This window comes from Notothenia coriiceps, unplaced genomic scaffold, assembly GCF_000735185.1.
Source record: "Notothenia coriiceps isolate Sejong01 unplaced genomic scaffold, NC01 NC01_scaffold00017713, whole genome shotgun sequence".
Taxonomy (NCBI): Eukaryota; Metazoa; Chordata; class Actinopteri; order Perciformes; family Nototheniidae; genus Notothenia; species Notothenia coriiceps.
The window spans coordinates 140,260-154,758 of record NW_011350414.1 but is presented as its reverse complement, the minus strand read 5'-3'; the positions used below and the strand labels follow the sequence as shown (position 1 = coordinate 154,758).

At 43.3% G+C, this 14,499-nt stretch overlaps 1 protein-coding gene across 2 annotated transcripts in view; it reads left to right on the top strand.

Moving 5' to 3' along the window:
* The window catches only part of nfixb (nuclear factor I/Xb), a 111,215-nt gene that overhangs the window by 32,966 nt on the left and 63,750 nt on the right, over positions 1–14,499 (top strand). For both annotated transcript variants that reach the window (XM_010777038.1, XM_010777039.1), the window contains exon 3: positions 1,818–2,349. In XM_010777038.1, coding sequence (XP_010775340.1) covers positions 1,818–2,349 — 532 coding nt within the window. The remainder of the gene's footprint in view (positions 1–1,817; positions 2,350–14,499) is intronic.

The following is a 14,499-nucleotide window of genomic DNA, read 5'->3' as shown; positions in this document are numbered from 1 at the left end:
GACGAAAGCGATTGGAAGGTGGGGGGGGGCTGGCGACCGTAGGGGGCTTTAGGAAGGCCGGGTGCCTGTCTCGATTGGATGCATGTAAAATTAATATCCTCTGGACTTTGCCTTCGCACTAGATTGGAACTTGTCTATTTGGCTAATGACGTGCCTTCTGCCTGCACCACACACAGTCCCCGTCTCTCCCCCTCCCTCCTTCTCTCTCTCTCTCCACTACCAGCCTACCAACCATCCACCCCCCCCACCGCTTTGCTTCTCCCTCTGCCATCTCTCTCTTCCCTCCCTTTCAGCGCTGGGAGCGTGCGTATTGGCTGGGCTGTTTGAGACTCGGTGCCAAATAGGTGGGCCCTCTGCATGTTGGCACAGACTCAGTCAATGGTTAGAGAAGGAAAGTGGAGAGGAAGAGAGACACAGAGTTGGAGAGAAAGAGGGGGGAAAAAGAAGCTGCACTCGGGTTTGCCAGCGGTCGTGCACACTCTTCCAACATTGATTCGGTTCTCTTGTTTTGTTTTTTTTCTCTTCTTCTCCTCCGTCCGCACCCCCATCTCTCTCTCTCTCTCTCCCTCTCTCTGCGAGTCTTATGCAGATCTCACAGAATTGAACCAATAGCACGCGTCGCTTTGCCAAGCATTTTTTGTTGTTTTGTTTGTCAAAACAAACTAGGGGGCTTGTTGAAGTTTTTGATAATTTTGTAAATTTTTGCAGCAATATCTGTTTTGTGCGTGCGCGTCCAACTCTTTTTTAAAGGTCCTTTAGACAGAGAGACTGTCTAACTTCTCTACGTTCTCCTTCTGTTGTGCTCTTGAACAGCAGCTCTCCTGCTACAGTACCTCCTGTGTTCCTGTGCTGGTATTACACTGCGCCCCCTTGGCCTGTCTCCTCTTTCTCAGCTTTTTCCCCCCTGCTGCTTTTATTGGACAGTTTCTCAGCTTCTCTTTTTGCTTAATTTTTTTCCCTCAGTCTTTTGTTTTCTAATATATGCAGCATCACTTCAGCGCCTTTTGAATCACCAATCCAGTTGTTGTCCTCGTGGTGCATTAAGTTTCTTTACAATCGGCGGGTGAATTTATGATGAGAGAGCAAAATGGTAACTACTATGTTAATGTTGTTTTATTGCCATATGTTTTATGGAAGTGACTGTTATTGATCATCTTTGTGCAGACGCATTTATGTTATTTATGGACAAATATTTTAATTTGAATAATTTCAATTTAGTTGGGAGTTCTCTAACATTATTACGAGTTGCATATATTATATATTGCAGTTTATGTAGTCAGTCAGCATTAGGTTTTAAAAATAGTTTTTACTTTACGGATGTAGATATTAAATACATTATATATATATATATATATACAATATTTATTTAATATGAACACGTTTATGTATTTATGCAGGTACACAAATATTTCCACTGTTATTCGAAGAAGATACTTAAATTCCATTTCTCCACTTTTAGTTATTGTTTTGTAAAGTGTGTCCTTCAATGTGATGTGTGTGTGTGTGTGTGTGTTGAGAGTGAAATGCATCTCTGTCACATCTCTCTCTCTCTCTCTCTCTCTCTCTCTCTCTCTCTCTCTCTCTCTCCCGCACCTCTCGCTCATTCTCTCCCTCCGCTCGTACAGAGCAGGCGCCGCTCCTCCATGCTGCGTGCCGGTGCTAACTGCCTCTCTTCTCTCTTCCCTTCCTCACCCCCACTCCCTCTCTCCCCATCCTTCTCTCCCCCATTCTCTCCCTCTCTCTCCACTGCCTCCTCCTGCTTCCACCCCTCCTCCCTCTCCTGCTCCACCCTCCCCCCTACCTCCTCCCTCATCCAGGATGAATTCCACCCCTTCATCGAGGCCCTGCTGCCCCATGTCCGCGCCTTCGCCTACACCTGGTTCAACCTGCAGGCCCGCAAGCGCAAATACTTCAAGAAGCACGAGAAGCGCATGTCCAAGGAGGAAGAGCGCGCAGTGAAAGACGAGCTGCTGGGGGAGAAGCCAGAGATCAAGCAGAAGTGGGCCTCGCGCCTGCTGGCCAAGCTCCGCAAGGACATCCGGCCCGAGTTCCGTGAGGACTTTGTGCTCTCCATCACGGGGAAAAAGCCCCCCTGCTGCGTGCTGTCCAACCCCGACCAGAAGGGCAAGATCCGTCGCATCGATTGCTTGCGCCAGGCCGACAAGGTGTGGCGGCTGGACCTGGTGATGGTCATCCTGTTCAAGGGCAGCCCCCTGGAGAGCACGGACGGGGAGCGGCTGGTCAAGTCTCCACAGTGCACCAACCCTGGCCTGTGCGTCCAGCCGCACCACATCGGAGTGTCCGTCAAGGAGCTGGACCTCTACCTGGCCTACTTCGTCCACACGCCAGGTATGTGGCCAATTGGATACTAGACACTAATAAAGGGAGGGATGCCAACACATAAACACTCGTCATACATGCCCGTGTGCATGTGCATATAGATGAGCACAAATATTTGCATTATCACAAACACAGAAAAACAAATTACACACAAACACTGGTTTGTGTGACACATAATTAAATATAGGTATTGACGGAAATTAGAATAAATAAAGATAAGTGTATTAGTTTTTGAAACACATTTAAAAAGTGTTTGAATTATATATGATACCAATCATATTTATATATTATTATTATTTTATTTATTTAGGTAAATTAACAATATTAATTTAAATAAATAAAGCAAACATTTAACCCTGAGAAACAAATTAAAAAACCCTTCTTGCTTTTATTTCCGTGTGCAAACGACAAATAGTTTTGCTTTTTGTCTTTTCATAGTTGTCCTTCTGTTTCCTGGTATTTGTTTACATGACAACATAGTATCAACAGTAATAAAAAGAATATGTGTGTGTCAAGGGCATTCAGCCAACATGCTCTGGCAAGTATGAGTTCATTTTTCAGGCATTTGCGGCTTCATATTGAGCATATATTTTGTGTTTTTTTTATAGGAAGGAATTTGCATGCCTGTGTGTTTGTGTGTGTTTTCTATGAGCTGATCACCACTGTCAAAATGTGTGTTTTTGTGCGATGAGTGAGACTCGCTGTTTATAAAATTGTACTCAGTCTGTCGAAGTGTATGTGCCACGATAAGGCCATTGTAGCCAGGCATCGTCATTTGGCCACTGCCCAGGTTCCGTGTGTGTGTGTGTGAGAGAGAGAGAGAGAGAGAGAGAGAGAGCAGAGCCGCGAGTCTCCTGCTCTCAGGCCGCAGGCTGCTGCCGCCTTCACCGTCTGCCTGAACGCGAGCACCACGTTGGACCTGGCTGCCAAACACACACACTCACACACACACACCCAACGCCAGCGCTCACAGACAGCCAGTACTATTGCAGCCACCTTCACACCCATACACACATACAAACACAGCTAAATAAAGATACACAAATTTGATATTCAAAAAGGAGAAAGAACTCTTGTCATCTTAGTAGCGCACTTTCACACGCAGAGCCAAACACGGTTTTAGCCACGATTGCGTACACACACCCACACAGCACACACACTAGGCCAAGGACTCTCATAGATACAGTTTGATACAGCCAAACATTGTTGTATCTCAGCCACCATCGTGGATACACACACTCACACTCGGGCCAAACATCACTGTAGCCTCCAGTGCGCGTACTCATCACCCACAGCCCAAAACACTGTCACAGCAGCCACACACACACGCACACATGAAACACATTTCATAGCCAAATCCTCCAAATACACACTCCACCACCATTTGCTGGCTACGTATACATACAAACACACGCTCATGACCTAATATTATCTCAGCTGGAATTTTATGGAAATTTCAAACAGTGACTCAACTAGCACACATACAGGCACATATACATACAGCATATTCCAGTCACTGCCCGAATACACACCCTTACTCTCTGCCTGGGATTTACCTTAAGGTACCCGCTAACAAGACTGAAGCCAAATGCTATCACAGCCGTCCCTGTCTCTCTCCCTTTCTCTCCCCTTCTCTCTCTCTCTCTGACACACACAAAACCTCGGTCCAGGCCAAACACCTCACTCGTCCCGAGCCAAAACCCTGGCAGCAGCTCCCGTTTATTGGTCTATCTGTGGCGGTGAAAAACTGTAGGTAGCGGGCAGTCCTGACGTTGTCTGATAAATGTTCTCTCAAGTATTATTATTACATTTCATTTTAAAATGTATTTGATTTTTTATCGACTTGGTTTTCGCACAATAACTGAATGCTGCTGCCAAAAACACGATTTCATAGCGACTCATTGTGGACTCTGGGTCAGTGAGTGGTGTTTATGGGATTTAGTAACATATCTGCAGAGAACGTTTTTTTTCTCAGTTTATTAAACTGAGCAAAAACAGATAAATAATGTTTAACAGTACATTTTATTATTAAACTTTAATAATAAAATGTACTATTAAACATTATTTATCTTGTAAATCATAGTCTCGTACAACAGTGAATTACAGTATTTAGATTGACAACTTGCGAACCCGGCGAAAGCTGCAAATGAATAAACACACCAAATCTAGTAAGGTGTATGGAATTTGTATGAAAATGTTTTGGTATTTAATATATATATTATATATAAATATAAATATATATTACTTTATATATTATAAAGTGTCATTTTTTTTTAAATTAAATTTGAGAGGTGAAAATGGTTTTCCCTTTTATGCTGGATAAAGGAATAAAACACAGTCAACCTAAAAACAGAAAATATTTTATTGTGTTATCATATTACATATAAACTACTATATTTTACAAAATAAAAAACTTGTGAGTGATAGTGCCTCTATAAATAGTAGGCATAGTATTAGTGAAAAGATATTGAGATATTGTATTTACATTTGTTTACATGTACTGTTAAACAGAAAACACAAACTGTGAATGTCTCATAAATCATTTATTTGTTGACTTTCCAGCTTTCAGTGTGTGGCTTCGCACCGTCGCTACTGTACTTTGGTTTACAGCAGTACAGTGAAACACATGGCTGCTTGGAGGCGCTGCCCAGTGCACTACCCATTTATAATATGGACTTACTGCGCGCTCTCTCTTATCTTATCTGGCAAACACAGTGTGCCGCGGTACTTTTATCTGCCTCCAAAGAGCCCATGCTCGGTTTAAGTCCTGTCTGGAGAGACACTCTGGGGTCTGCAGGCAGAGCAAGAGAGCGGGACAGAGGGAGAGACAAAGGGCAGCCAACTGTCTGCAAACCTGTCATAAGGTCACCACTGTCACCGCACTTGGCTTTAATTCACTTCTAAGTAGCAAATGCTTATTTTTGTTGGCATAAAAAAGGCCTGCATTCATGTGTCACATTTATCGGTTGGAGTGATGAGTGGTTGCTTGTTGTGCCTCAGTCGCGCTGTGAATGACAAGATGTGCTTATTGTTTGTTTTTGTTTGGTTGGCGTTTTGTCGGTCTTTAGCATCTCTGTCTTCCTCGCTCCTCTTTGATCCCATGCACACTTTTGTTTTGTCTCCTTAAACATCGCCCTCATTGTTGCTCTCACAGAGGTAAAGCCTCTGCTGATCCCTTTTGTTTATATTGTTGGAGACCGAGAGAGAGAGAGAGGGAGAGAGAGAGCGTGTTGGAAAGGAGAAGAGGCTGCGATAGTGATTGTTCTGTTTGGCAGCGCCCGAGCCCCGTTGGTGTGGGAAGAAGAGAAAGACGTCTTGTGTTTTGTTTATGACAGAGTGGCAAAAGCTGCCACAGGGAATCTCTGGGCTTTCCGTCAGGCTTTCTCAGGCTGTTCTGCAGCCAGCCAGCCTTTGAGATCCTCTCTGTTACGGAGCATAACACACTGCAGCCGTAACAGAACTAACCACGCTGCCACAACACACAGCCATCTCCCCCTGCTTTTCAGGCACCTCAGATAGAGGGCAACAACCCAGACAGAGGGCCTCGTCTTTGAACATTGTAACCAACATACTGGCAGAGAATAGAGGAGAGGGGAAGAGTGGTTGTGTGCTGCGCTGGAGTGAGTAGTGCTTTTATTTGTAGTGTTTTATCAAGAGTGATTGAACGGAGATAGCCAAAGGTATGCCTTATCTGCTTATCTTCATCTGTAATGCATTTGTGGAGAGATCCTTTAGCTGCTTGTCCTATTGGACTATTTGATGTATAACCTGTGCTATTTTAGCTTAAGCTCAGCACATTTCTGATTTATTCAATGTTGGAAAAATAGAAGATTAAGGGAAAAAAACATTTGTGAGGTCCAAAGTTAGCTCAGTGCACTCAGTGATTTTTTTAACTTCATTCTTGCTGCTTTTTCTTTGCTTTTCTTTCTTTTGTACGCGGTGAGTGTGATCATGAAAAGATGTTTCAAATGTGTTTCCAATCAAAAGTGCAGTACAGGAAATTTGCAGTCACTCCGAGGGAGGTGTGAAATGTGCTCGCCGTGCCATTTCTGCCATGACCGCTCCACACTCCACGCTTTACGGTGCCAGATCCCGCCTCCCTCTCGCTATAGCAATAGTCATGCCTTGGACGGCGCTGTGAGAAAGCCCGGAGAAAACCTAGTGCTGCAGCCGGCCCCACGGCAACTCGCTGACCACAGGAAGGATTCACAAATTTAAAAAAACCTGCGTCCACCACTTATGAAAACTCCCAGAGTATTCTGGATTTATGGGGGGAAAGACCAGAAATATGAAGAAAGAAGGGAGAAAAGTATATATGACATGGTTGGTGAGAAAGAGAGGCTCCTGACAGTCATGGCTGACGTGATAAATCGTTTGCTACGTGATCAAAGTTGACAGGATACTCTGATGGATTCCACAGGTTCCCACTGCTCCATGGCTCAGTATTGCTTTTTTACTGTGAAAATAATCTGTTCTTAATTACTTCCTGGATCTCTTCTCCAGCTCCCATTACATCATGAGGTTTGACTGGACTGTCCTTCTGTGTAAGTGTTTTTGTTTGTGTCTGTGTGAGCACATCTTAGGATGACCCTCAGCAGTGAAGTAAGGATTGAGTTTTGATTAAATGAAATCACAGAGGGAGTCGGTCAGGTCTGAGGCTTTTGTATTGTGTGTGGTGGGAACAGGGCCCACGCCGGCTAAGAAAAGCTCTCCGCATGCAGAGCGGCTTTGGCATCAGCAAATGTTCGCCGGTGTCTCTCATTTATCCGGGCCTGCGTCATCGTCTTCTGCGCGTCTCTTTCTCTCTGTTTGGCGTCAGGAGCATGTCGAGGTGGCTACGTATCAAATCTGAAGGGTTAAGAAGATAGAGGGAGAGCCCCGTCACATTAGAGAGACAGAGTGAGAGGGAGTCTTCTCACACTACTCTTGGCTTCGGAAAAAAGTCTGTGTATTTGGATAGCTAATGGTATCAGGCTAGCCAAAGCCCTGTTGTGTGCTCATTCACTCCAAAGCTTGCACACACACGCACACACACACACAGTCGCGAGGCTAACGTTGGGGTGTCACAGACGTACATAGAACAGTTCAAAACCGCAGGGTCTACACTTATCTCATGAGACCATGATGACACGAGCAGACCTGAGGGAATTAAAAAAAAACACAACAAAGGCAAGTCAAAGACAATGTTGTTATGTTTGGTCTTCCATTAAATTGACCAGTGAAAACTGGCATGCTCTGTGATACGGTGCCTTTGTCCTAGAAACAGCTCCCTGCTTTTTGGGGTTTTTACATAACGATCATAAGCCTCCGTTTCTTTGGCTGTGTCTGCCTCAGGAGAGCGTTAAACCCCAGAAAATATCTGGTCCACCCGCATCTGTTTCCTTTTGTGTGAAGAGTGTTAGCGTTAGGAGATATGAGGTAAACAGATTATTCCAGTGAAATCGGGAGGCCATCATCGTGCTGGAACAAACACACGAGGCAGTTTGCACTATGTGGCTGCTTTTATCAGTTTTTCTCCGCTCCCTTCTTACTTTATGAATGAACTCAGCCGTCAGAGTTTTCCTGTGTTTTAATCAGGAGACATTTTTAATTGTTAAGGCATCACAGGTAGAAAAGCATAAGAATTGATATTGATATACTTCAGCTTTGTATTCTGTGGTTTCTTCAGGATAAAAGACAGAAATATTATCTCAGTTTCAAATTAATAACTGCCGATGCTTTTTTATTACTAATGGTGCAGATTATTTTTTTACTTCACGTCTTCCTTGCTTGTGTAGTCGTTTTTCTCTGACACAACATTTGTCAGTGTATTGTGAAATTCCCATTGTATTCATACATAATTAACTACATACAATTAATTTGTCAAAATATATTATGATATTTTAAAATATATCTTTATTATTTCAAAAAAAAAAAGAAAAAATACGATAGTGTAATGAATCATTATGGGATCACTGGAATTGTATTTATATAAATTCCTTAACTAATATAGGGCGTTATCACTTACTACTGAACCCAGTCTAATACCTACTGTCGAGATGTAACTGCATATTAAAATACAATAAAACACATTTAAAGATTGTCAAATAAAAATGGGTGTACACTAAGCTAAGCACGCAGCAATAAAAACAGCATTCTTCACCGGAGCTGAGAAAGCTTCTTTTTTTTATATGTTTTTTTATTTAGAAAAAATCCTAGAAAGCAAAAAAAAGGGAGAGAAAGGAGGAGAAGAAAAGAAAAGAAAGAGGTTATTGAGAAAACAGAGAGTCAGAAGCAGCGAGGGGGTGGTATTGTCTGAATTAATACTGTGTCTTCCCAGTGCCGGGTCTCTTTTCAGGCTTTTGTAGCGGCGCCAACCATGAAATGTGTCTGTCCCCAAAAACCATATACCCACTCAGGAGGGTTTCCCGACCTCAGAGAGAAGGAGGAGGAGAAGGAGCAAGAGAGAGAGAGGGCAGTGGCCAATGCTCACTGTCAGGCAGGCCAGCCAGAGCGGAGGGAAAGCCAGGGAACATGCCTTATTCACCGGGCTGCACTCACAGCGAGGCCCTGGCATCGGCTGCTAAGTCTGGCTAACAACGGCACACAACACAGACATAGTCCTGCTATAATGAGAGTCACACTGCCGCGTATTCAATCCAAAGCACCAATTTCTCTTGTTTTTGATGTTTCTAATTTAGTGGTTCACATCAAGTTTCCGTTCCTATAATAAGTGGCCTTGAGTTTTTAGTGCTGAATAAAAAATGAAAAATGAAAGGCAACAACCTCTATTTCATTTAATTTTGCACATGTGGGTTGAAGAATAAAGAAATGATTATGTGGGCGAGTTTAACGCTGATGTTCAGAAAGTGAGAGGAGTTGTGTTGTCGGCCGTTTTTGGCACGATGCTATCTCTGTATGGAAGACGCCAAATTTTCATACACAGTCCTTGCCAACCTCCTCCCTCTGATCCTCGCTTTCTTCTGTTTTCTTTCTTTCACTTGTTCCCCTTTTCTTTTATTCCTCTTTAGGGTTCAAATGAATGCCCTCCCCTAGCCTCATTAGCACCCTGGACTCCTGTTTGCTGCTACAGAAAAATGTATAATAACTTGTAAGCACAAACATTTTAGTGCTCAATAGGACCATTATCCTTGTTTTTCATGAAAGCAGGCCATCATGGTCTGGGAGTCTTGACTGAATTGTCTTTCTTTTTTTTTAAATTCTCTGATGTTTCTTTCATTCAGTATGGAAAGATGTCTTGCCATTAGACATTTAGTTGATCTATCAGCAGGATCCTTTCCTTTTAACGGTATCTTTACAGCTTTTCAATTTCTTTTAGATAACATTGTATCTGTAGAAGCATTCTAAGATTGAGGCTTGATTGCAGTTTAGTTTTAAATTTGTTTTGCGTATATGTATTGCGTTCACTTTTAAGATTTTGAATTGTTTTAATTTGACCATTAAGTCACTTATTTGTTCTGGTCACAACATTACACTTCACAGGTGGCACCAGATTTTTTAATGTTGTTTTAAAAAACAGTGGTTTCGCAGCAGGCCACTCGTTCTTGGGAGACAACCTTGATGAGGGGCATCATTTGGTGTTCGTTACACCGTGAGAAGGAGAGCAGTTTAGAAAAAGACAGAAAGTGGAGTGGGGGGGCGAATGAGCGAGTGAGCTGGGAAGCACAACAGAATGCAGAGAATCAAATTTGGCATGCGTCTGTGTAAGCGAGTAAGCTTCAAATCAGTTTGGACACAGATCTAGGACACTAGACGGAAAGAAGAAAGCAGAATGAAACGGGATAGGGAACGACATGGGATTGAGAAGGGGGGGTAGAGTGTATATGTGTATGTGTGTTTAGGGGATGGGGGGTGTAGCTAAGTAGAGGATGAGATGGAGGGGGTTTGAGGGTGAGGTTTAGGGGGTGAGGAGGGAGGAGGGTGTTTGGTAGAGTGTCCCTCAATGACGACTTGAAAAACAGGCCGGTAAATAAATGGAGTGGCAGTAAACAAGGCTCGGCGCTTCATCAAAAGACTCCATTCATCTGTGAACAGGAGAGTCTCTCTTTTCTCTGAGGAGACAGAGAAACGGACCCACTGACGAGAGGACGGCGCTTGTGTAGATAACAGGATGACTTTGGAGTGGGAACGGCGTTGGTGTGTGTGTTGGTTCAGGAGTTTGAGGGGGAGCGAAGCAGGTGGGAGGTGGACACAGTCTTAACGAGTGGGGTAAGGTGGGGGTGGAGATAGTGTGTTCTTTATCCAGCATGGATTCAAGGAAGGATTGTGTTTTTGGGGGTTCAAATTGTGGGATAGACCGTTGACAGTACGTGTTTGTGTGCCTAGTACAAAGCGTTGTAGGGGGTGGTGTGTTTTTGGCAAGGCTTATGTGCGTGACAGCACAGGCGTGCATGTGTGTGAGAGAGTGCATATGTGCATATGTCTCCGTCTGCTCATTATACATGGTTATTTTTTCCAGACCTAGTGCTATGCTCTATTTTGCATGATTTACGGTCTTATGAGCCAAGCAGCAGGTCTTTTTTATGAGACAGAGAGAGAGCGAGTTTGGAAGGAGCACAGTGTTGGGGTCTCAGGGACACCGTGGCGAACCGGCCACAGCAAGGTGCCGTGCAACGCTTCCTGCTTCAGCAGCTCATAATTCACCCTGTCAGCCGGTCGGCCAAGAGAGCCAGGTGTACACCAAGTGCTATAAAGTCCTTTTGTGCATTTCCGTCATGCAAACTTTTTAATTAGGAGGAGATTAATTTATGAATATAAAGATCAGGGTTAAGTCACCTCCAACCACTTAGTGAATTCTGAGACTACATCTGAAAGAGTAGGGCAGAGAAGCCAAGCCAAAGTGGCGTCTTTTAAAAGCTTTAATTCATCCTATATTTATTCGTCACACTTTAGCATTAATGTTAACAACTCTTACTTATTTTTAACTTGCCTAAAATCATTTAGGAACACATCTTGCTAATAGCAACGACCTTGTGGTATAAGATATGAGATGTGCATCTGTCATTTTAGCTGATCTGACAGCTGAGCCTTGTACTTTTTAATTACAACTTGAGAGCAGAAGAAGACATACATTCATCTTGTCATTCACATTGCCAAGAGACTCTTTTAAAAGCCTTTTGTGTAGGTTATCAGCAGCATCCAGAACACATACTCGCTCCATTTGTCTGTTGCTGCCAGTCTTTTATGTGTTATCAATGATGTGATTTTAGTGTCCTACCGTTGATATATCTTTATCAAAACAGGTCTTTTTTTTAATGTTACCCCTCTAGAAACACAGGGCTGATTTTAATGTTGCCATAGTACTCAGGAACCCCCCTTTCCTTCTCTCTTTCCTCTGCCTTGCCACCCCAAAGTCCCCCTCCCTCGCCCGCCGCCTGCTCCCCTCACGTTTATTGGACCCAAATTTGGCTGGCACCATGGCAACCAAGGCTCCCAGGGAACTTTGCCTGGGTAGAATCCAAGGTGCCTCCAGGGTGGCACTGGCTGCCGTTGTCTGTGTCACCGGGCTGTCGCCGTGGCAGGTTGCTGCGGCGACAAGGCCAGCCTGGCCCGCGTTGGGAGTGCTAGCTTGCTAACCTCCGTTGACTACCTACCAGCTGACACGACCCGCCATATCCGGTGACATTAGCCTCCGCTTCCACTGCTGCAAGCCTCGGCGACTGCAGCACGGGGGGAAGCAGGGGAAGCATTTCAGCAGCACGCATATTGATGTGGCATGGCTGGGTGCCCAACGCTGCCTCCCACATGAGAGAACACAGGAGAGAGAGAAAGACAGCATTGAGATGCATTTTCAATGTATAATATATGAGCGTATTTATATATTTCGAACAATGCCGTTCTTCTGCGGTGTGCAAATATTCAGCTGCACACTTTCGGCTTCGAATTTCTAGCCAAAACGAACAATATCTAAATGCATGATTATTATGATGTGTATAGCACTGTGAGGCAATATAGTTTTATGACTGATGCTGAATATTATCAGTAGACCAACAACCGTAACGAGTTATGGAATTACCTCAAGAGGGCTAATTATTTTTATTGGGTTCCTCTAAGACTTTTTTTCTCCATATTTTGTATTTATTTGCGCTTTTTCCAAATACCATCGACTCCTATGCAAAACCTAGAGTACATGATCTCATTGCATGGATTGACACCTTGAGCCTGAGTGACACACACAGTGTAAGCCGGTTCAGTGGGATCCATGTTTCGCTCATCTTTACCTTTAACCTTCTCTAACTCGGCTTTCCTGCTGTGGCATAGTGAGCAATGAAGACTAGAGCTGCTGACTTAGAGCATCTTCACACTATGTCTTTCCAATTTACCCTGTCTCAATCTCACAAAGAGATATACCAAAAGTTCTCAAAAATCAGCATTTAAAGCTGTACATAGTTTCTATATTTAGGCAGTGCTTTGATTTGGAGGTTTAGTCATAGATAAGTATTGCAGGCTGCCATGGTGCACCCAGCTTTATTTTCTAATTAAAAGTAAATACAGCCTACCCTCAGAAAATAAAAGTGTTTTTTCATTGTGAATGGAATTAAAGAAAGTTATTCCACTTTTTATTTTCTCATATTATCAATACAAAATGATGTAAAGGCAGCACTCTTCCTGCAACTGAAGGACACTACTACTGAAAGTCTTCTGCTCTCTGTACAATATATTCTGGGTCCTTACTGCACAGAGGGAGGGCAACACATCAACTCTGCAGGGAAGGAATGGATATCTGCTTTCTTAGGCTATGAGTCACTATCCATAATTGGTCATGGGCTAATCACTGCTACAGTAGGTTTTCTAGTAGCTTTACAATTTGCCTTGGCTTCAGATTTTCTTCAGATCTTCTGGAAAGTTTAGTTATGGAAAGTTCACTCACAACTTTTCATTCTCATACATTTTAACCTCTTCTTTTCCTGTGTTTTGTTCCCTCTTTTTGTGAGGACAAAGTTAGTTTTTGTTCCTAAGTGAGTTCAGCCCGTGGCAGGGAGACAGTGGATTCGTCATGCGAGGTGTGTAAGGAGATATGGTGTGTGATCCATGACGGTGCTGGCGGCAGTGCTGCTGGTGCACGCTCTGTGCTGCCAGCCAGTGTAAAGAGGCCAGAGGTAGAAAGTTGAACAGAGGGAGAAAAGTTTGAGGCTACATAGTTTGGAACGACATCATTGGAGACCTCATAAGCAGGAGATGGAGAACTCCTAAGTTGTTCCATCACTGTTTGTCTCTCTTTTTTCACTAGTCTCTCTGTGTTCCTCATGACCTAAAATTGGGGGTTAGATTGAGGATAGTGACGGACTAATGAGCCCCCTTTCCTGCAATTACCCTCCTCTCCTGTTCTCTCCATTTCCCTCTCCCTCTCAAATTCTCTCTTTAGCTTTGTCTTGTTCATTTTCTCTTTCAATCTAATCATTCTGTTTCCCTCTCCCCCTGTTCTCTTTTCTGCCGTCTTTTGCCGTCTTTCCCCTTTTAGAAAGTAACAATAAATCAAGATGGCACTTCATCTTTAAGAGCAAAATGATGGTCAATTAGAGAAATGTGGTCCTAATTTGTGGTAGATTACTATCTGAGATGTTGGATGGAAATGCTGTTTGTTAATAAATACAAAATGCTGAGCAGTGTTCCCTTTCCCTTTGTTCCCTTCTTTGTTTTAATTTGATTGGATGTTTTTTTGGCCTTCTCCCCACTTGGGTTTAAAATAGTTTTCTTTTTCCATCATGTCTTCTCTCTTCTATGCTATCTGAATCACAATTTCTCAGAATCAAGAGTACTATTTTTATTATATGTAATGAGGTTTGGAAAGTTGGTTTTCCTCAAACTCTGCATGTATACGTCTTGGTAGTTGGCATATTGGCAGTGAATCCTGGTAAAGTTGATTTCTTTCCACGCACTCAGTTTGTGGGTTCAAACTGCCTCTTAACCCCAGGAGGACTTTTGTATATGTGTATTACCGTGTTCAACTAGAGGTGTGCATGAAAAAGAACATGATTTATTTTCCTTTCATGGATCCTGGCTGCTGTTTTTGTTTAGTTTGGTTGCTAGCCTAGCCTGCTGTGTGTTTCTCTGCACTGCAAGCTGGCCATGAAATGAAGCAGAATTGTCAAGGGTTCGGTTGCCCTAGCTGCTTTTTTATTTCTCTGGCGCGATGTATCCATACAGACAAACCCCCCA